The sequence below is a fragment of the Hippoglossus stenolepis genome, chromosome 4 (assembly GCF_022539355.2).
Source record: "Hippoglossus stenolepis isolate QCI-W04-F060 chromosome 4, HSTE1.2, whole genome shotgun sequence".
Classification (NCBI taxonomy): Eukaryota; Metazoa; Chordata; class Actinopteri; order Pleuronectiformes; family Pleuronectidae; genus Hippoglossus; species Hippoglossus stenolepis.
This window is the reverse complement of record NC_061486.1, coordinates 23,010,414-23,032,810: the sequence shown is the minus strand read 5'-3', so window position 1 is coordinate 23,032,810 and position 22,397 is coordinate 23,010,414. Positions and strand designations below refer to the sequence as shown.

Genomic DNA, 22,397 nt, shown 5'->3' with positions numbered 1-22,397 from the left:
ATAATATTGATCTCAATATTTCAATATCTCAATATTTGATTTTCAACAACATGTATCTTTGGCAAATGATGCAAAACTTTTAAATAAAAGAGAAAACAGGATATGATGCAAGTTGGATAAAAGCCTGACAAGAGAACAGAACCTTACAAGATCTAACAGCATTGCAAATATTTTGGAGTTAAACTGATGGTATCATCTCCTCCCACTGTGTTATCTCAGGGGCCACTCTTTACTCCCCCCTCTGGCACAGGGGCTTATCTTAGCATATCCTGGAATGTTCTTATTCAGCTTTTATCAGAACAATACACACCTCGGGAAGTTGAAGCTGCTCTTATAAGAGGAGAGCGGATGGAGAGAAGGGATCAACTTAACAAGATGTCCCTCACTGATTTTTGGATTGTACTGCTGGCTTGTTTGACGCTTTGTCAGTCGGCACCGACCATCGCTCCAACCGTTTCACCGGAGGATGAGGACCTGGCTCAGGTAACGCAGTGGATGTTCTGTGTATATGAGCTGCCTGGATCTGTCAGTCATTGGGAAGACACACTGTAGGGGAGACTATTCTGCCTTATCATCATCACAACTGTCATTATCATCTTTTGTTGACTATCATCTTTTCCTCTCTGTTTGTCAGGGATATGTCTCTCAGTTTTACGGCGATGTTGGTACAAGAAACTCGTCAGTACGAAGTCTCGTCAATGATTCATTCAGTGAGGACCTGGAGTCAATGCAGGCTTTCTTTGGCCTAGAGGTGATTTCAATATATTGAATATTTTTAGATTCAATAACAAGAAAGAAACGCTGATCTCTGTGGAAATTTTAAGCAATTAGATGTCATGTCGTACTCTTTCTTAAGAATATAGAATACTCTTTATTTTGTTCTCAAATGATAAAACACAATAATCAGTCCTCGGCTTTCTTGTAATCATTTATAATATGACTCTTAATAATGCCACTACTGACAAAGGATTCATAAAAAGAATCATATGGTAGATGGCAAAATGTTACCATATTTCAAACTTCAATTTAAAAAGCTCTATGCTGTTGTTGCCTCATGTCATCATCTGACCACCAGGTGACTGGCGTCTTGAATAAAGAGACAGTGGAGGTGATGAAAGCACCGAGGTGCGGTGTGTCAGACATCAGCCGATATGGACATTTCCCTGGGAAACCCAAATGGGAGAAAAGAGTAATCACATACAGGTAAGAAGATCTGAGGTCAGTGCTGCAGTTACGTCATTTGATTTGATTTGATGAATAGAGTGCAAATCTCCTCGAAGGCTCAACAGTCACCTCATGAAACCACATTTAAATTGACTACAGATCCAGATTTTTATTTGGATCCATTTGAACCAAACTTCACACGCTCTTAAATATCAGTTCCCTAACATCTCTTTTTTCAGCAAAATCCATGAAGTAACCTCTAAGAAACTTAGGAAAATGTAAAAAAACACTCTCACTATGTCCGCCCCATCCTGTGATCAGCCCCATCCTGGATCTTCCCCAAACTCTAATGGCTTCTTCTCTGACCCACAACACATCCTTACACTGAGTTTCATGCTAATCTATCCAGTAATTGTTTGCGTTATCCTGCTAACCAACAAACAGATGGACAAACAAATGCAGATAAAAATATAGCCTTGGCGGCGGTAATGACCAAACACTGAATATGATGACCAGGTCCTTCTCTGGGCTCTTGTAAGTGGCCACCTTGTTGGCTACTGAGGCATCTGCACTTTTCTGACCAATACCACATCCTTCCAATAAGTTTTGTGTTAATCTGTCCGATAGTTTTTGCGTAACCTTGCTTACAAACAAACAAACAAACAAACCAACAGACAGGGGTGAAACCTCCTATATATATAAATATGACCCTGGAGTGACAATATTGACACCAACCATTAGGATTTGTATTTATATAGAGCTTTTCTAGTCTTGATGACCACTCAAATTGCTTTATAGTACAGTTTGTCATTCACCCATTCACACACACATTCATACAGTGCGTCTATTAGCATCACTTTTTTGTTCTATGGGGGGCAATTCGGGATTCAGCATCTTGCCCAAGCACACTACGTTATACAGATGGGGAGGACTGGGGATTGAACTGCCGACCTTCTGGTTGGAGGACGACCGCTCTACCCGTCAGACAAAGCCGCCCCAGATAATAATAATAATAATGATATATGGTCTGAACAGGATCACCAGGTACACTCCAGATCTGACGCAGAGGCAGGTGGATGCAACCATCGCTCAGGCCTTGCAACTCTACAGTGATGTCATCCCTCTGGACTTCAAACAGATCTACACCGGCAACGCCGACATCATGATCCTCTTCAAGGGCGGATGTGAGTCTAGTTGAAATAAGAGTTTTTTGAGAAAATCTCTAACTTCTACCATCAAAAGAAAAAAAGAAAAAAATAAGATAGCTGAATTCATCACATAGTTTTGGAGCAATCTGACAAACATTTCATCAGTGACGCCAGCTGATTCTGGAAATCTTGTGCAGACAGTACAGACTCTTAAACTATAGATTGCATTATCTTCTTCGTGCTTCTGCAGATCACGGGGACTTTTACCCTTTTGACGGAGCGAGTGGAGTCCTGGCTCATGCTAACTCTCCCGGACAAGGCCAGGGGGGAGACACACACTTTGACGATGATGAAACCTGGACTCTTACCCAGAGAGGTAAACCTTGTCCACTGATGCAGGAGTGTATAATCTGTGTAGTTTTCTGTTTGTCAGATGAGATGTGACAACTGTTTGTGAGGGGAAAAAAGATTTGATATTCTCAAATAACTATTCTTTCACCAAGGAAGTTAATCAAAAAATAAAAATGTGCATGAAAAATCGAATGTAGTGTTTATCTAATAAAAACTGTCAGACGTATTTCCTTGTTGTTGTACACAGGTGTGAATCTGCTGTTGGTGGCGGCCCACGAGTTCGGCCACGCTCTGGGTCTGGATCACTCCAGGAACAGACGTGCACTCATGTATCCCACCTATCAGTATGTCAACACAAACGGGTACAGGCTACCAGACGATGACAGGCGCGGGGTTCAAGCCCTCTATGGTAAGAAATAAAACAAGCTGAATGTTTGAACTTCAAATGGCTTCATCCTCGAATCTGTACCACATAACAGAAAATACTGTTCAACAGCTATTAAAAGAATGAATACCAATTTGCAGTATCTGTTTCGATATTATGAACTGCACAGGGTCTTTTTTGTATTCATTACGGTTTGTATGTTTGACAGCCAGACTGAACGAATTGTAATTATCTTTAACCTATATTGGGTCCTTTATATTTCAATACTTTATATTTACATCAGGAGCGGGTCCTCTCTTCGGAGGCCACCATGTTTTTTACAGTAGTCCAAACTGGACAAACTAAACACCTTTTGAGTTTTTATGATAACCACAGGTTCTCTTTCATGTTTGGACTAGATGTCAGAATTTCTAAATTCTACACATTGCCCCTTTAATAAATGTTTGTAAAAGTGCATATTATAATTTCTTTATGTCAGTGGTTGTTTGTTTTATCGTAGCGTAAGAGCTTTTCTGTCACTCTTGATTTTTGCCACTCCTTGTCCCAGGAAGCCGTACGCCAGTGCCCACAACCGCCCCAAAACCAAAACCAACTCCTCGTCCTGAACCTGAACCAGAGCCGGAGGAGCCATCAGAAGAACCTGACCCTCTGCCAAATCCCCGAGGCGAGCAGTGCAGCCGTGGGCTGGTGTTTGACGCAGCTACCCCCGTGAGGGGAGAGCTGTTCTTCTTTAAAAACGGGTAATTTCTGAAAATATTATAATCTGTGTATTTATGCGGAGCATGAATTGGTTGGTTTTTCTTTTACAGTTCAATTAAAATCCCTTAACAGATATTATTGGAGAAAGTCTTCAATTGGAATCCGTTTCACTAAAGTGGTAACAAAGTGGCCTGGGATCAACTATGTGGACGCTGCGTTTGAAGTCCCACACAGGGATGTGTTTTATCTGTTTGAAGGTAATTTTCAAAGGGTTTTGTTCAGTTACATGATGAATGTAGTCATTCAATAAGTACTGTGAAGCTGTACAGGTTATAATAAGATCCATCTGTTCTCTCCAGGTCATCAATACTGGGGCATAAGGGCTTATCAAAAGAGAATAATGTCAGGTTATCCAAAGTCTATCACCAGCCTCGGCCTCCCCTCCTCAGTGAGTAAAGTGGATGCAGCTGTTTATGTGCCGACTACTAGGAAAACACTCATATTTGTGAAAACACAGTATTGGAGGTGAGTGTTAATCATGATCACATATAATTTTGGTTTAAACACGACATGTACCTGTTGGCTAAACAACTGAGATAATTGATCACTGAAATATTAATTGGGTTAGATCATTTACAAAGCATCTATGTGTCCCGTGTTGCAGCTATGATGAGAGCAGAAACCAAATGGACTCTGGATACCCGCGATCTATCACTTGGGATTTTCCAGGCATTGGCTCCAAAGTAGATGCAGCCTTTGAGAATTATGGTGAGAAATATTCATTAACATTAAACCTGTTTCATATACGAGCCAAGAATTACCTTTGATTAGAATGACATTAGGTATGAGCACATACCTCAGCCAAGGCCCAAGAGTCGCTTAAATTCCAGATATTTCTCATGAAGATCCATTATTCTCTGGGAAATCTGTTAAAATGTTCATACATGCCCTATCTCACAATTTGTCAAAAAAAGTGATAAGAATTTATGGATCCGCACCAGGTTCTTTCCTGAGCCATATTGCATCCTTCCACCAAATTTTGTGGAAATTAGGTATCATGTCAGTCTGTTTGTACCCTTTACTGGACTCTTTATTATAATATAATATAATATAATATAATATAATATAATATAATATAATATAATATTAAATTAAATTAAATTAAATTAAATTAAATTAAATTAAATTATATTACATTACATTACATTACATTACATTACATTACGTTAAATTAAATTAAATTAAATTAAATTATATTATATTATATTATATTACATTACATTACATTACATTACATTATATTATATTTAGTCTATATGTGTGTTTGTTTCTCTGTTTTTAACTTATTTGGCCCTGAAAAGCACTTTTTGACTGTGACTGTGAAAAATGCTGCATGATTAAACTTCTGTTTACATTTTTTTTATTAGATCATATCTGCCCGATGTTTAAAAAGGCAACTGTTTGCTATATATTGTGATATACATTGTTTTTTGTACCAAAGTCAAAGTAATTCTGTTATTTTACTGTAACTTCAGCTTGATACTTGGATATAAAGTGAATGTTCCCTTCCACAGGTTATCTATACTTTTCAAGTGGACCCAGACAGAGTGAGTACGACGTGACAAACAAAAGGGTGGTGCGTGTATTGCTCAACTACGGCTGGCTCAACTGCTACTGACACACGACTGCAGAATCCCCTAAATGTCCCTGTCGCTTGCATGAACATCATGAATGAGTCAAGTGAATAACAGTGTTAAGTTTTATTCTATGATGAGGGGAACATCGCTTGAATACAGATGTTGTTCGACATATTTAAAATAAACGCAACTTAGGCAAAGATCAGTGATCAATTCTGTGAACAATGTTTGACCTTCATCGTCTCCTGCTTCATTTTGTTCTGTATGGAATGTGCTGATGTTCTCCTCATTTCAGTGATGTTAGATGGAACATTTATTGTGTGTTACAAATAAATATTAAAATGGATTCATGCAAACTCTTCTCTTCAATTTCACTGCCCCCTCTAGCCCTGTTTGGGGCGTCGCTTGCAGGGTACCATACCAACACAGTTACACAGTAAAACAAATATAAACAATTTAAGCCATTAGTTGTTCTCAGTTGTGTCTGGACTATTATGTTGTGAAATAAACCAGTTTTTTCCTGGATGCAGCAATTTTAGAATTAGGACCAGAGGGTTTCTTTAAGCCTCATAAGAGGAGATTTAATATTGAAAGAGAGCTGAGTCACTTCTGTGTCATGAACATGGATCAATTTGCTGTTTCATGTGACGATGCAGTAACATCCAGGTTGAGGCACACAATAAACCCAGACCAGCGAGGTAATAGAGAGCACAAGCGATGAGACTATAGGAGCTTCAAAGGCTTGGTTTACCAAAATTACAACGATATATTTTCAATAGTTTGGGTTTTATTTGCCCAGGGTTATAGGAACTTATCTTTGACATTCCTGCTGCCTCTCCAATGCAGTGGAGGTGAATGGAATTTTATTTGTCAGCAAACGTGCCTCCCATACTCATGGATAATCTCCTGGACGTGCTGTCAACCCGTATTATTTAGATTATAACCATCGAAGATAGCAGTTCCACTGGAAACTGTCCACTGTGAGGCCTATGAATTATCCCGTTCAGGACACATGCTTAAATTGGTCATGATTGGTGCTAGTCCTAAGAAAGGCTTCCTGGAAATAACTAATCAAAGAAGGGAAAGCTAACACTTGTATGGCCTTTCACAGTGAAAGAAAGGCACAGCAAAGGCAAAACGTCAAATGTAAATTTAATTTGGAGACATGGATTTCTCAGTACACAGCAAATGGACCCAGTTTGTCCCTCTGATATTCACTCATGAATTTAAAGGAATGTGCTGCAAGTGAGCTAAAGGTGTGTCATATTAAACTTTTAGTTGTTTTCAACACATCGAAAACAACCACAAAAACATTGAGGTCTGTAAAACACATCAGGAGTTGTTTAGCAATAATGAAGGATATGAGGAAAGTCGTGATTGGGAAACACTAGTGATGCTGGAGGGAAAATAGAAAATCAAAGTAAACAGAATATTGAAAATTATATTGAGTTTAAATTTTTCAGATCACAATGTCATTTGCAGCTGCAAGAGCAGAAACACATGTGTGTGGTGTACAGAGACATGTGGTAGGTATGACCTTATACAACCTTGACAGAGAAACATGAATCTTTCTTTGGTGCTTCTAAATGTCACGTGACCGGGATAAGAGCAGATTAAAAGAAACATTGTACGAATAGACGCCAGGTATTAGAGGAGAGAAAGAAAAGGAAATGTAGCTGCAAAGTAATATCCTGGTAATTAAGTTTATTCACATTTTACTTAAGAACACTCAAAAAGTAATTACAAAAAAAAGAAACCAAATGTTCAGTGTAACAAGGACAAGTTCTTCAGTAAAGTGAAACTTATGTAAACATATTTCATTGGTTTGGTTACATTCCAATATTTGTCAGAAAATGTCACACCTATCACTGCGCTCTTATAAATGTTGGTATACAGATTAAAGCACACAATTTATTATAACCTATTTCTATGTTCTTGTTATTATTACGTGTATTAAATATATCAGCCTATATGTATATTTTATGTATAGTAATATTGTGTGTGTAGTTTTGTATACAGAAGTTATATGATTATCATGTATTTTAAGTTTATTATGTTATTAAATACATTGAATACAAATACAAACTTTTAAGCCATTTATCCACATTTCAAAACTAATACTGGTGTTAATACGGAAGGACAGAGAGGACATAACGAAAATAAAATAAATTGAAATAAAATAAACACACTAAAAGCCTTCACCAAGCAGCATTAACAGGTTCTACTTTTCTAAATATAATCTCGTTTTAACATTTTCTCAAGCTTCAAAATAAACAATTTAAACCGAATATCCGGTGCAGGTCCCCTCAGTAATTATGTCCGGTAGAAACAACTAATCTCTATAGCCTCAACAATATTTTTTGAACGGCGATAGTCGCGCTTTTATCGATATCACTGAATTATTTATTGTGAAAACATCTCCACAGTCTCCCTGTGTTTATAATGGAGTCTGGCGGCTAGCTGGTTAACATTAGCCTTTAGCCTTTAGCGTAACCACTGCGGTGGAGACGACTGAAGGTTCCGGTTGACACACGGACACAAACAATCCGGAGCACGAAGCGTAAGAAGTGAGCCGTTTTATTTTGCTGCACTTTAATTCTGGTGTGTGGTCTCTTACTTCTACACAACATGAACTCTGGTGTTTTTAAGTCTCTAGCAGCCGTGAGCAGTTAGCTCGTCTTAACTGCACCATAGCAGAGTATGCTAGCTTCTGTGTTAGCATTGCCTGGCTCACAGTCCCACTGTTGTTAGTGTTGTCTCCAGCTGAGTGTGTGAGGCACGTGTACACAGGTAGCATTATGTAAACACCAGTTTGTTGAAATGTCTCATTGACGTTTCCTGTCTCCACCGGACAGAGGTTCGTCCCTGTCTCACATGGAGTCCCTCAACACGTTTGAATCTGAGATGGAGGCTGATGGACAGGGGAACTACTCTCTGTTTCCTGCTCTGGACAGCATCGCAAGTCTGTCAGGGACTGCAGAAACTCTGGAGAGGTGGTTTTATACATTTATATATCGACACACGTATTTATATTGCGCTTTTCTAGTCTTGATGACAACTTAAGGGCAAAGCAAGGTAGTTTGATTTCTAAAGCACATTTCATACACAGAGGTAGATTCAATGTGCTGCACAGGGACATTAAAAACAACAGACGCAATACAAATAGATACATTTTAAATCTGAAGTTTTGAACAAATTTTAAAGAGATTAAAAGAGGTAAAAGAAACAAAGATAATAACAAATAATAGGTTGAATGAGTTATTATAATACACATAAGCTAGATTTGTTCAAAATGACTAGATAAAACAGCATGATGGTATGACCATTTGTAAAATAGTTAAGTTAAAAGCATTTTACAGCACAGTTTTGCCACGCTCCCATTCATACACACATTCGTACAGTGCATCTTTGTGCCGCACTTTAATCACACACTAAGCCCAAATCACATGGAAATGGGTAGACTGGGATCGATCTGCCGACCTTCTGGTTAGTGGACGACCCGCTCTACCTCCTGAGAATCAGTAGTTAGTGGGTATAGTTTTGTGCTCATGGGGAATTAAGTCAGTTTTGATACTGTGATTTTGTACAATCTGTTGCGAAACAGCAGTAAAGAAGTGCTTTGCAAGGATGATTCTGGACTTAAAACATGATAAAAACAAAACCTCCTATGCTTACTTTCCTGATGCAACTCTACAATTTTTTACATAAATATGGAGTATTTTCTCAAATGCGTGGAGATTTGATGTTTATGTTTTCCCGAATGATACTGAACTTTTCTTTGCAGCGAACCGCCCGGTGAAATTTCGGAGAAGCCAAACCTCACATGGCTGGATGCTGCACAGGTGCCTTTTATTTCTCATATTTCATTGTGTTGTTATTAGAACTATGATCAACTGCTTTGTGAGGTTTTGTTTGATCCTTTGTTGTCCTTGACTTAAACATTTCTCTCATGTAGATTGTCTTGGAGGAAGCGGGACGTCCCATGCACATAAAGGAGATTAAACAGAGAATCATTGACAGAGGACTTGTTCAATCTAAGTACAGCAATCCTCTCAATTAACTGTGCATCTTTTTGTTCACTGAATATTTAAATCTATTGTCAGATCAAAGTTGTTACTGAATCTACATTTTGAGTCTGCTTATCTTGTCCCTCTCTCCTCTGCAGTGCAAAGTCGAGCCTGGAGGCGGTCATGTACCGTGAGGTAAGGAGGGTGTTTATCAGTCTGACAGCAGCCTCTGCTGTTGAGTATAACAACATGCACCTCCACTTCACATGTGTGTTAGTTCAGTTGATACAGCAAAGGTGTCATCTGTATTTCTGTCACTATTTTTTCTTTCTCCATGTTTTTCCATCCTGCTCCTATGACCTTATTTAACTATTTTCAAGAGAAGCACTGCTGTAAACAGCAAAGGATGCCCTGCGCTCACACGCACAAGCCTTTCAACGGGCTATACAGTATCTAGTCATGATGGAACTAATCTAAATTGGGAGGTATATTGGACTTTTCCAGCGCCATGCATTATGGCCTCAGTCTCACATATGTTTCAGACACAAAAAGGAAGCAGGAGATTCAAGAGGATTGAGAACAGAAACGGAGTCTTTGCTCTGCTGGTGAGTTAACTGGGATACTAATGCAAATTTCACACAAACCCTGAATATGTTATGTGATGCTGAAATGCACTTGACCTTTTATGCCAGGCTATTTGTCTTGGAAATATACCAAGGCATTGCTGTCCACACAAGACCTAGGTCCAGCACTGTGGTTGATTAAACGTGACCGCCTGCTATAAATGTACTGTACAGACAGTACTAATCGATATTGAAAATTGCATTTCAGTATCATTAAAATTGAAAGGCACAATGTTTTTTGCATTGGAGATTCAATACTATCTGGCAATCTGATAATCTGATATCATGTGGATATATGATGATAATTTACTTTTCTGATTATATCAGAGTAGAAATAATTTCGTAAATTTTAAATAGCTCATGCACATTTTGTTTTCAGTAACTTTCATGGTTCGTCATTCAGCAATTAGATTAGAAAAGTACAGGCTACATCCATGTTCATTTTGTCGTCTATATTTTCATCTGTATTTTCATTCATCCTCCTGAAGGCAACACAAGCGCGAGCCTCAGGTGCTCCCCAGCACATAAGAAGAGATCTGTGTCTTTGTCTTCTCACAGACGGATGAGGAGCGGCAGCAGGCCCTGCAGACCTTCACCTCCCAGTCTTTCCTCAGCTCTCCGCAGCAGAATACCGTCGGCAGCTCTGGCTCAGGGGCCTCGGGAGCCGGCTTTCCATCCCCTGCCAGTTCCTCTGAGCACAAGACCAAGGCGAAGAGAGTTTCTCGAAAAACCCAGAATGAAAAGTACCGGCTTAAGTACCTTAGGCTGCGCAAAGCAGCTCGGGCCATGATATTTGTGAGTGAACTGCTGATTGATAAGAATCTCTACTTAGTTACTGTAGGTTTTCTATTATGTCTTGCATTTGCAGCTCTTAAATTATTAATGCTATGAAACTGTTTTACCCACAGGAGAATGCAGCTGTCTGCGATGAAGTTGCCCACTTGGAAGAGAAGTTTCTGAGAGCGAAGGAGGAGCGAAGGTGAGTGGACATGTTTCAGCTATGCTTTTGATTTCCATAATGTTCTAAAAACATGCTATTGACCATCTGGTGTGTGTCAATCATTCTACATTGTCCTGTTGTTGTCATCGTTCTGTTATTCTTATTACACTGTATGATGGATCTGTTTTTGTGATGCCATCTGGTGAGGATTTATGATGGTGCCATTTCTCTAACAGTTTAAGATCTCCAACTAATTTATATAATTTTAATTTGCAGGTTTTTACTGAAATCCTTGTTGCAGTACCAGTCCTTGTCAGAGGGGGAGATTCTGCCCACACCCAGCTCAAGCGCTCATCCACCTGTTCCACCTGTGGCACTAACATCAGTACCCACAGGTGCTTCGGGCCTGTCTGGGGGACACAACCTGGCATCAGTGGTGTCAACAGGGGAAGAAGGTCCTCTTAAAAAACCCAAGAAGGAAAGGAAAGAGAGGGGGAGGGAGAATGGAAAGGAAGAATGTGAGTGTTCTGTGGTTGAGTATAAGTTTTACTGCAGATAATTACTAATAATGGATTTAATATGAATGGATTGTGTTCGGCTTTCAACACTGTTGACCTCTGATTATTCTACCCCCTTATGTTTGATCAGTGCCGAAGAAGATGACTAAGAAGAGAAAGCTAATGGACGGGTCTCGGAAGCTGGTGCAGCCCATCTCTCTGGACTCATGTGGTCGCCCCGTCTTTCCCATCGTCCTGGGAGGTTTAACAGTCTACAGTCTTGGGGAGGTCAGTATCTGAGATGTCTGACATGTCTTTGCTTTATTGTCACCATGGTACAGTTATGGTAAACCTCCAAAATGAAGTTTTCTTGCTGTGACAACTTCAACTGACTATTGTTAGTGCAGATTAATGGTTAAAAAAACTAATATCTGACTGCTCTCCAGATCATTACAGACAGAATGTTGTTCCATGATGAGTGTGCCATCTACCCAGTGGGCTTCTGCAGCACACGAGTCTTTGCCAGCATGAAGAACCCCGACCAGCAGTGCCTTTACACCTGCCAAATCAAGGATGGGGGGACAGGTCCAAAGGTACGCACGTACATGCACACACACACATAACCACAGTTGCAATTGTCTTCAGTTTTTCCATATGTCCATCATTTCCCTGAATCATATATGTAGATGTTAATACAAGTTTTTATAAAAAATAAACAATTGGTCTGCTAAGATCAAACACTTCCTACATTGGCGAAGGGATGAAACACTCATTGGTTTCATGGTTAGTTGTACCTTTTCAATCTTTAATTACCGTGGTCACCATGGTGGTTTGGTTTATTCTGTATCAGCATGAGCTGCTAGTGCTCTGGTCATGTTGCTTGTGTTTAACAAAAGAAAAGCTGCTTTTGCAAGTTAAAGCCTTCCTTCTTCAATGTTGCACATTTTGATATGGATTTGGTGCTATATTATTTTATTAATAATAAATATATTGTTTAAGTACACTATATACACACTTAAACTATAAACTTTGTGAAATTACTTCCATGTGTATCAGCACTTTTTGAACATTTTCATCACATTTTAACATTAGCGCAAAAATACTGCTAACTGTGATCGGGTTGTGTTTTTGTCCAGTTGACATGGTATGATTAAAAAAGAAAAAGAGTTTATGTAAATTACTTTAAGTCACACAAACTGATGGCTGCATTGCAGTGGGGCTCACTTAAAACATTTTCAACTTTGACTCCCCAGTTTGAGATTGTGCCTGAAGAAGACCCTCAGAATGCCATCATGGCCTCCTCTGCCCTGACGTGCCACTCCAACCTCCTGAAGGCCATCGCTTCTGTCAGGTACAGACGTCGACCACAAAGACTTGGATTCAATTGTTTGTTGCTATTCTGAATCAATTATATTACAGACATCCACATTTTTTGTTCTCTGCAATGGTGTCAGTCTGGCAAATGTCCACTGTATGTCCAAGATAATTTTTTTCTGAAAGCCAATCCTACAATCAGTGCCAGAAGTATTTGGACATTTTTTTTCTATAGGCTCTTTACTTTCAGCACATTCAACTTGAAACCAGAATTTCACTAAGTAGAACACATACCTCCGTATAGTCCCCTTAAATTCAATCAAGTTGCACTAAATTGCAAACACTTAAAGAAATCAGTCCTCCTATATATTTTCTTTATTTAAAAACGTGTAACTGAACTAATCAATATGGTCTTTACTTCCCTGACCTTTAATACAGCTCATGTCCTTCCCCTAGTTCCAAGTGTGTGGTGCCCATCGTGCCATCAGGAGCAGACTTCTTTGGTTTCTCTCACCCCACCATCCAGAATCTCATCCAGAGTTGTCCTGGAGCACGCAAATGTACCAAGTAAGTTCCCTTTGCTTATCAAGAGTGGATTATTGATTACAATACACACCTATATACTTGCAGCTTTTCTGACATTCAGATTATGACTTAATAAGAATGAGATTTGTGTATGTTTAGTTGGAAAAGACGAAAACCTGTGGTCAGTAAAGGCTGAATTCTTCTGTCTGCTGTCAGTTTTCATCACTAACATGAGTGCATACTGTCGGTAATATTCCTGTCAACAATCTATTCCAGGGTCTTAAAAAGCATAAAGATTCAATCATTCTAATTTTATGCGAGGCCTATGTTCAGTTATGGAGAAGTGTAAGTGCTTCTGGGACTCCAATATTCCTTCATATCTGTTGTACTTGACTTAGGTCTTCAATTTAATTAATTATGGTCTTTAAAAGTCTTAAATTTAACTTGTTGAAACCTGCAGGAACTCTGCAACTCTTAATAATACGTGTTCAGTTGTCTAAAACATTGCAGACCAACTTCCTAACCTGACTAAAAAATGAACAAACAATGAGAATTTATTTTTAATTATAATAAATACAGATATGAATTTCACCATCCACATTGAGGGGACAACTGACGAAATGTAGAGCAGTGTATTTTGTGGACAGGTTGCCCAATCAAAGTAATTATATTAGACTGAAACACATTTTTCAACCTGGTTGATTATTAGGTGATGATAATGATGTTTGAATGTAATATGGAAACAAAACTATTTATTTATTTATTATTAAATCTTGTTTATGTAGCTACAGATGGATCCGTTTCGAGGTGTGTCGCCCAGGTGATGGCCAGGTCCCTCACATCCTTTCAGAGGACGATGCCTCTGTCAACTTTGAGGCCTACCAGAGACACCAGTGCTTTGAAGAGAACAACAAGACGGAACATGTCACAGGTTGCTCCAATTAAACTTGACCTAGTTTTTAAACTTATTTACACAACCTTGAATATTGACTCTGTGCTGCACAAGGCAAACATTTCAAAGGCAATGATTCATCAGACAAACAGAGTCGGGCAGGGTCTAGGTCTAACTGCTGGGCAACAAATGAGAAACCATGTCTTGTTCGTCCACATCTGCTGTCAAAACGTCTGAGTAAAGCAGCGAAGCTGCTCCAGTGGAGCCACTCAGCTCTACTTTGCACTGCTGGAGTTTCTGTCGATAACACAACCAACCCCAACCGCTTCTCTAAGCCTCCACTGTTAACAATACAGTATCTACCTACTTATTCCTAAAACGTCTGTCTCTATGTGGAACCCATTTCTTGAGAACAGTTCATCTTATCGGCTTCACACTTGGCTTGTCTATTGGTAAGAGCCCAGGGAAGTGCACTGTCAAATTGGATGTGATTTGGATACACGATCAACGTTCAGTATTAGTAAACCTTCAAATAAATATTACCTGGCAGTCAGTGGAGGCAGGGCAGCATGCCAACACGAGTCTGCTGACCAAGTTGAACCTGTCCTTCAAGTCCTTGCAGTCTGCAGGCCAAAGCTGGCAGCAATAATATCTGGCCCACCACATCAATTTGATTATTTTTATTGAACCGTGTCAGTCTGACAAAGACATTCACAGCAGTCGCTTATCTCCATCATGGCAACAGCATTCATAGAATTGCCTCTCTTAAGCGATCTGTCTGCAAAGTAATTTCACAACGTTTGTGTTGTTGCTGTACACTGTGTGCAGCTTTATATTGAGCTGAATTACAGAGCTTTTATTTTGAAAAGTTGTCAACACGGGTCTAAAGATTATGTTGGTTGCGTAACACGTCTCTGAAATAGCTAACATGTAATGTATTAAAAGATAACAGCAGTTAAGTAAATTATTCAAACTTCTGTACATTTGCATTCCATTCAAAGGTCTGTCAAATTATTTCACAGTCCCTCTATTTTTGCCATTTCTTGCATTTTCTAATGCTGACATGACGGTTGCTTAGCCTCACAGACATTGACATTGGCTCTTCCTCCTCTTTTTATCCAACTTGTCTTCCTCAGGACAGACACCGCAGTCTCCTAGTTCCTCTCATCAGCACCACCTGACTTCCCCCACCATGAAGCCCTCGACCTCATATTTCAGCTCCTGATTCTGGTAGTGCCACTGAAGTCTTACTCGATGGTGAACTTTACTTTTGTATTTACAACCCTATTTCAAAAATACCTTCCTGTTTAAGTCATTCATGAAATAGCAGCATCATGATAACTTGTTGATGTTGATGATAATATAATATAGTTGATGATAATATACTGGAAATGGATGGTGAATTAGCTCTGTGCTTAATGTGATATCCCAAGACCTCTTAGTAGAAATTACATTCTATATTCTCTGTACAAACATACATGGTTTTATAATCCTAGTTTACTTTATATTTAAAAAGTAATTAACTATTTTACTAATTGGGGGTCTCAGGAAAATCTAAATTGCTGGTTATTATTCTGTCCCATGTGCACACTTTGGTTCAAGGCATCCTATTGCCTTTCTATTTAAAGTTTTGCAATTAAAGTGTACATTTTTCTTAAACTCTGTTGCATTTTTTTGTCTTTTTCTGTTTTACCCACACGAAAGGTGTAGCTTTGAATGTGACACATTCACTTTAACATAGTTGTTAGTTTGTAATTTATTTGTGTCAATCATAGTCAAAGGGGGCTTATTTCAGTCTGAGTTTTGATAAAATAAAAACACAATTGTCCTGTTTTTTTAAATTCATAAGGTCCAGCATTTATTGGCATTGGTTCTAACAGCATAGATTGCATGTAAACAGTCTAACCAAAAGTGTATTTACTAAATAGCCACAATAGTTTCTGAGCTTTGAAAAGCCCTGTACAAAATGATGGTGATCGTCCTGCCACACTGACGTATAGCACGTTTATAGATGAATCATCTGCCCATTCTGCAAAATTTCTCCTGATTCTGCATCACATCTTTTTACATTTTCTGGTTCTGTGACTTTTCTAATTGTTTCCTTGGTGGCAATTTGAAATAAAAGGAGGGCCAGGTAAAATGCCGCTGAGGCTGTAGATTGGACAAGCTTTATAGTCACAAGGCCAATCTCTCCATGCATAACGAACAGCAGCTGCTTCTTCAGTGGGGGAACACAAACTGGTGGATAACTGGACAGTGGTCGGACCCCAGTTTGTGATAGGAGCTGGAACCCAGAGGGACTTCGGCCCGCATGGAGCTTGATTCGCAGAGCAACAGATCTTTATTTTTAAAAAAAGAAGGAAACACAGTTTAGTTTGAGAAATAACATCAAATAACCTGTAGTTATTTAATAAAGAGAGGTTAAAGGGATAGTTCACCGAAAAATTTAAATTCACTCATTATCCACCCACCACTATGCGGATGGAGGGGGGGGATGATGTGTTTGAGTTCACAAAACCCTTCTGGAGTCTCAGTGGTAAACTTTGTTGCAGCAAACATTCATATTCGACTCGAAACAAGGTCATTTACACCAAGATTTAAGCCTAAATATCCGCTGGAAGTGGCTTGACCAATCTCAATTCAGTGTCAGCTGTCAATCATGATGTTTTTTTTATAGCATCAAATAACTAATTAAAAACAAACATACTGGAAAAATAAGCACTTGAACACACATCAGTGTAATAAGTATTACTTCAAATGACAAAAAACGTCTATGATAAAAAAAAAATTTAACATGTACTTTGACTTTTTAGTTTGATCCATGTCCCATCCTCTAACATAGTAGGACAGGATTTATGACCCACACTGCAGCCAGCCACTAGGGGGACATCAATACACTTTGGCTTCACTTTTAGGGAGCCTTTGATCTCAATATACATGGGTCTGTGAGGCAAAGGGAACATGGGACAAAAAAGAACCCATCAAATGTCACAGATCCAGGAATTGTTTTTCACGTTCTTTTTTTAAAAAATTTAATTTTCATCGAATTCCCAGCAGCAATTGATCTTGATGGATAAACATTCTTCCTCACTGGAGATAATGATTTCGTGATCTATGATTTTGTTGGCTTGGCTGTCAGACTTGATTGAGTTTAAGAGGACTGTTGGGCTACATTGTGTGGACCTCTAAATACCTTTGCTAATGAAACTAGTGGGTAAATGTTGGACAAAAGTTTTGATTCACCCTGACTCCTACCTCAAAGACGTGTGAAGATGGTGTGACAGACACTGCCTGGTCGTAAGTTATGTTGACATGCATTCCTGAGCACAGGGTTTGGTTGGGGAAAGGTCCAAGGAAGTGCACATCTGTTTCATTATAAGCCACTGCCCTTGCGCCCAGTGACAGCCTGTAAGCTATATCTCGCTTGTACCGCGGATGGATCCTGAAAAAAATAAATAAAAAAAGCATCATATTTAAACAGAACGTCAGGTATTCCAATGTCTAAGACCAGATAGGAAATATTGGATTGATAATAATAAATAATAGTAAACTTAATTTCTGTGGCACTGATTCTGCTTCATGATCCCCCTTTGTTTTATGGATTGTGGGAATGTTAGATTCTCAGATCTCAGTGGTCTAGGAGCATAGTAAGGGATTCAAAGTCTTGAAATATGAAACAAAACTGCACCATGTACTGATTTAAAGGTGATCAATGAGAATCTTAAACTGAATTCTGAGCGGATGGGAAGCCGGTGTAGTTCTGCTGGGACTGGAGCAAAGTGTTGAGTCCATGTCGAGTGTGAAAGAAGTCTTGCAGGCAATTGCTGTTTCATTTAGGCAGGTGAATATTGGATTGGAAAATTCAAAATGAAAAAGCTGGTCACACCACATTTGCGTACATTTAATAAAGACAAAAAAGCAGAAACCAGTTTGCTTGTTAGTTTTCTGTACATAAGAAAAGTGCCATGGCCTTGTGTGTCTTGGCAGCAGGTCAGGGGCAAGTCCATAAAAGGATATAAGGATCATACAATCTATCAGTAGAATAACTGGAAGCTACAGCTCTTTGCTCCATTTAAAAACTCTCGCAGGTAAACATACTCTGAAGTGACAGAAGGTTAAAACCAGAATTGGTAGAATATAGCCCTGACCACACCTCTACAATTTATGTTAGTGTTACGTAAAAGTCTAACGTGCAAGACTGAATTGAATCTATGTGAAGTAAATGCACAGCACTGATTTTAAATGTATTTATACCTTTTAGAAAGTATATCTCTGTCTATCTCCTAGTGTTGATCAAGGCCTCTTTCGCCAAATGATACCTGCATGTTTCTAATATCTACTAAACGTGACTCACAAGTACAGTAAGAGTAAATTTGAATGCTTTTCGGAACATCCTCCTTACGTGTGATAGGGAGAGAATTCGTCAGGTAAATCCAAAGCCACGGCCATGAAGGTTCGCGGCATCCGTGGATTTGGGACAAAGCCCACGTCTGCCGTCTGGTGCCAGCGGATGTTTGGAAAGGCATCACTTGTGGAGGTCTTTAAGTAAGTGGACAGCTGCACACAGGGAGAAACCATGGATCAAATCTGCAGTCATGCAAATGCTAACGATGTTTTTATGTATTTCTACATGGTGAAAGTGTAAAGACATTCAAAAATCAACGTAGATTAAAAATTGTACCCATGGTAGGTTTAACATAGACTGTATATAAAGGTGGACAACATGACAGCTCCACTAAAGTGAAGCCAAATTACTTTGATCGCCCCCTGGTGGCTGGCTGCATTATAGGTCATGAATCCCACCTCCTCCATGTGAGCTGATTGGACCTCAACACTGCAGCTCTTTTTTACAATCACTACTGTGCAGACTCTGGCCCAAATATGTCAATAGCGCAAGATAGCAGCACCCATATCAGTGATATTTGGCTTCATACATTGGACCCGTCGTCCATCTTTATAAACAGTCTATGGTGTTTTAAAAGCGCACATTAAGACCTGTACTGTATTTAATATTTTTGTTTTTGTATTATCATCTGTACTTGTTTCTACTGATGAAATACATAGAGTAACATACCTGGACAAACCCAAAGGGGAAATCAGCAGCTGTCTGGCCCCCTGAGCCCTGGTGAAACGCCATCCTCCAGTCATCGATCATAGCAGGGAAGGAACAGTTGTACTCATCCTGGTTCAAGTCTGCATTTGACTCACCTGAAAACATTCAAGATAAATGTGGTGTATTTGGCTCAAATGAACATACAGGTGATACCTGTGCAGGAAGTCCTACTCTACCTTGGTACCAGATGGCTCCTTTGATGGTCATGTTGAGCAGTGGGTGGATCATTGAATTCCACAAGACAGAATCGGTCACACTGGGACTGTGAGATTGTAACATGCAGAAAGTAGCAAAATTGCAATCTGTGCAAGGTGGCAATTCTCGTTGTATACACACATGAACACACACTGCAGGGAACATAATTACTGGGGCGGCTGTGGCTTAGGAGACAGAGTGGGTCGTCCTCTAACCAGAAGGCTGGCAGTTCGATCCCAGTCCCCCCCCCCCCTTCTACATGCCATTCCTGAAAACAGTGTCCTTGGGCATGATACGTGTATGAGTAATGTGTGACAGAAAAAGTGCTGCACATAGATACACTTTTAAGTGCTTTGAGTTTTCATCAAGACGACAAAAGCACTATGTAAATACAGACCATTTACTATGCATTTCAGAGGTAATGCATAGGTCAGCTGAATTGTGTTGTCTTTGCATCCTTACAAGGCTTTCTCTTCTGTGCTTTGGGCTAGTCCACACTGCTGCAGTGCCCGTGTAGATGACCACATTTCAACAGGCGTGCCCGACCAACAGGACTCCACCAGTCCTATGGGGTACTTCAGAATGTCATGCATGTAATGTCCAAAGAGCCAGCACAGCGCAGAGAAGTCAGCCACATTGCCTGGAAATACACTTTCATCAATCAACCAGTAGAATGCATGCGGTGGTACACACATAAACAAATAGCATCATGGTCATATTTATATATATTTGAGTTTTTAATATGTATATGCTGTCCTATGTCGTAACCATAAAAAAGCAGTAGCTCAGAATTAAGATGATGTGTAATAGAGCCTGACTGATTTATTGGTCAACCAATACGAAAACGTTTGTCTTACAGAATAAAAAATGCAGAAAAACACATTGGCTGTTGGTAAGTATGTGAGCAGAGCGTGCTCCGGCCACATAGTGTAGGATGGATACTGTCAGTTCTCCCTGGGAAGTACAGGAGCGATTGATCATAGCTGAACAGTGTTGCAGATTTATATTTACATTTTGCATAGAAAGAATATATGCTTATTTTCTTACTTATACTGTACTTGGTTGTATGTGTGTTTTGTTTTCTTTTTCTTTATGTTATTTATACAAAAATGTCTATGGTTAAATCAATATGAATATATAGATCAGAAACTTCTTTACTTGATATCATTATCGGCATTGATCTGTATCGGTCGATCTCTAATGAATAGATACATAAATCCTTGACTTACCAGCTGTAGGCACAGTCCAGGGAAGTTTCACTTCTATCAGATCCATCAGCTCAGTTTGACTCTTTTCCAAGGCTACCATGAAAGGTCGCACTTGGGAATAGTTTGGTACGAGGGCCAGCTCATCTGACGCATTAAAAATCTGTTGGACAATGAATAAATTAATATCACACAGAACATTCTTTTTTCATTAACTATGTTGTACTAAACAAGAAGTACTAAAATACTAATCCACTATGTTTGGTGTGCATTACAATCCAAAGTGTTCAACCAGCTCAGCCGACCTTATATGTTTCAAAGCCCATGTTGCTCTGCCCTCCACACAGCCAAACATCTCCAAACAGCACATCTGTGAGAGTGGCCGTGCTGCCTTCAGTGGCTGCCGTCACATTGTAGGGACCGCCAGCGTCGACAGGGTCCATGGTGACTTGCCAGACACCTGTATTTTCCATCATAGATGTTAGATTTAGAAAAAAAAAAAGGTGGCTGGACTCTCCACTGCTGCCAATGGGTACGTACTGCATTTGGCCGAAGAACAATAGCTGACAAACATTTCAAAAGTAAGTGGTAATTTTATTAGTTATGCTGATAAGATTATGCAGTTAACTTCAACCATCTAGTAAGACATATACTCATGTTGCACTGACATAACAGAAGTAATTATGAGACGGCCTTGTGTTCGTGCTGGACTGAGGAGGTCATAGCTGCGAACACGTGACCTCTGATGTCTTCACTTCCCTGCAGATGTCAGGATACATATCCCATCTGACAGCAGCTGGCTGTATTTACCTTCTAACACAGGGACCGGTGAGGTTTTCTGATTTACTGGTCCTGACAAGGAGACGGTGACATGTCCACCGTCAGGGCCGTACCCCCACAGCACAGCTCTCTCTGGAGACCTCTGCAGCACCATGTGATCTCCATAGTAGGAGGCGAAGCGCAGACACCCATCTACACACACACACAGAGACTGTGCTGTGACCCACTTGTATGCAAACAGTTACAACATTATAGTGTCTGAAGACTCAAACCTGTGAAGCAGAAAGGACACTAGCAGAATAATATCATCAGTGTTTAGAGGTTGTAATGCTCAAACAATGATATTGTTCCCTTTGCTGCATAGTTAACAAAGAAATGAAGCCCCTGTTCCATAACGATTCAGAGCAGTTCAATGCTCACATGTGATTCAGCATAGTCTACTCACCACAGCTGTCAACAGAGGCTGAAGGTGTCAAAACAGCACACAGCGTTAGAGCCACGATGAGAAGGCAGGTCATGATAATTACGAGCTGAGGGGCTCCGTCAGTCAAACTGATCAACTAGTTTCCAAAAATGTTATCTACTCCTGTTACGCCCCAGCAGCTGAGCACCAACCTTCAAAATAAAAGCAAGAAAGATCACACGTGTCAAAATTAAGCCTCTTGAAATCTGGAGAGATATAACTAATGACATCATAATATGTATTCCACAATCTTGCTCTCCTAATCTTCAATATCTATCTATCATATCTATATCGATATATTTTTTTATCTTATTACCTAGTGGTAGAAGCTGAAACACAGAAAGTATCTGTTAACATTAAGCAGTAAAATGGCAACCATTTGACTGTTATGTTAATTTCAAGTTTTTGTCAAATACTTACTCTTACTGAGGCTGATCAGGTCTTAACCTAACTTAACAG

The 22,397-nt window shown here is 39.5% G+C and overlaps 3 protein-coding genes across 7 annotated transcripts; 2 read left to right on the top strand and 1 right to left on the bottom strand.

Annotated features, from left to right (window-relative positions):
* Positions 1-122: 122 nt before the first annotated feature.
* Positions 123-5,730, top strand: LOC118105712 (stromelysin-1). Its single transcript, XM_035153499.2, has 11 exons — positions 123-483; positions 635-751; positions 1,076-1,203; positions 2,200-2,348; positions 2,563-2,688; positions 2,911-3,072; positions 3,596-3,788; positions 3,880-4,004; positions 4,107-4,272; positions 4,412-4,515; positions 5,322-5,730. Exons 1-11 carry the CDS (start codon positions 187-189, stop codon positions 5,423-5,425), a joined length of 1,671 nt encoding a protein of 556 aa, XP_035009390.1. The 5' UTR covers positions 123-186; the 3' UTR covers positions 5,426-5,730.
* A 2,001-nt stretch (positions 5,731-7,731) lies between these two features.
* tbrg1 (transforming growth factor beta regulator 1) lies at positions 7,732-15,841 on the top strand. 5 transcript variants are annotated; one of them, XM_035155187.1, is made up of 15 exons: positions 7,732-7,944; positions 8,240-8,377; positions 9,169-9,226; positions 9,340-9,422; positions 9,550-9,586; positions 9,934-9,996; positions 10,573-10,809; positions 10,923-10,993; positions 11,231-11,472; positions 11,603-11,739; positions 11,898-12,044; positions 12,705-12,802; positions 13,204-13,332; positions 14,076-14,221; positions 15,319-15,841. In XM_035155187.1, exons 2-15 carry the CDS (start codon positions 8,259-8,261, stop codon positions 15,405-15,407), a joined length of 1,656 nt encoding a protein of 551 aa, XP_035011078.1. In that variant the 5' UTR covers positions 7,732-7,944; positions 8,240-8,258; the 3' UTR covers positions 15,408-15,841. The 5 variants fall into 5 exon arrangements, with proteins under 5 accessions (XP_035011078.1, XP_035011075.1, XP_035011077.1 ...); XM_035155184.2 differs by having other exon boundaries at positions 7,732-7,951; XM_035155186.1 differs by having other exon boundaries at positions 7,732-7,985.
* A 172-nt stretch (positions 15,842-16,013) lies between these two features.
* On the bottom strand, positions 16,014-22,047 carry siae (sialic acid acetylesterase). Its single transcript, XM_035155190.2, has 10 exons — positions 21,921-22,047; positions 21,506-21,667; positions 21,001-21,155; positions 20,720-20,858; positions 19,953-20,130; positions 19,472-19,557; positions 19,257-19,390; positions 18,585-18,739; positions 17,438-17,624; positions 16,014-16,521 (listed from the first exon to the last, which is right to left on the bottom strand). Exons 1-10 carry the CDS (start codon positions 21,991-21,993, stop codon positions 16,273-16,275), a joined length of 1,518 nt encoding a protein of 505 aa, XP_035011081.1. The 5' UTR covers positions 21,994-22,047; the 3' UTR covers positions 16,014-16,272.
* Positions 22,048-22,397: the final 350 nt, after the last annotated feature.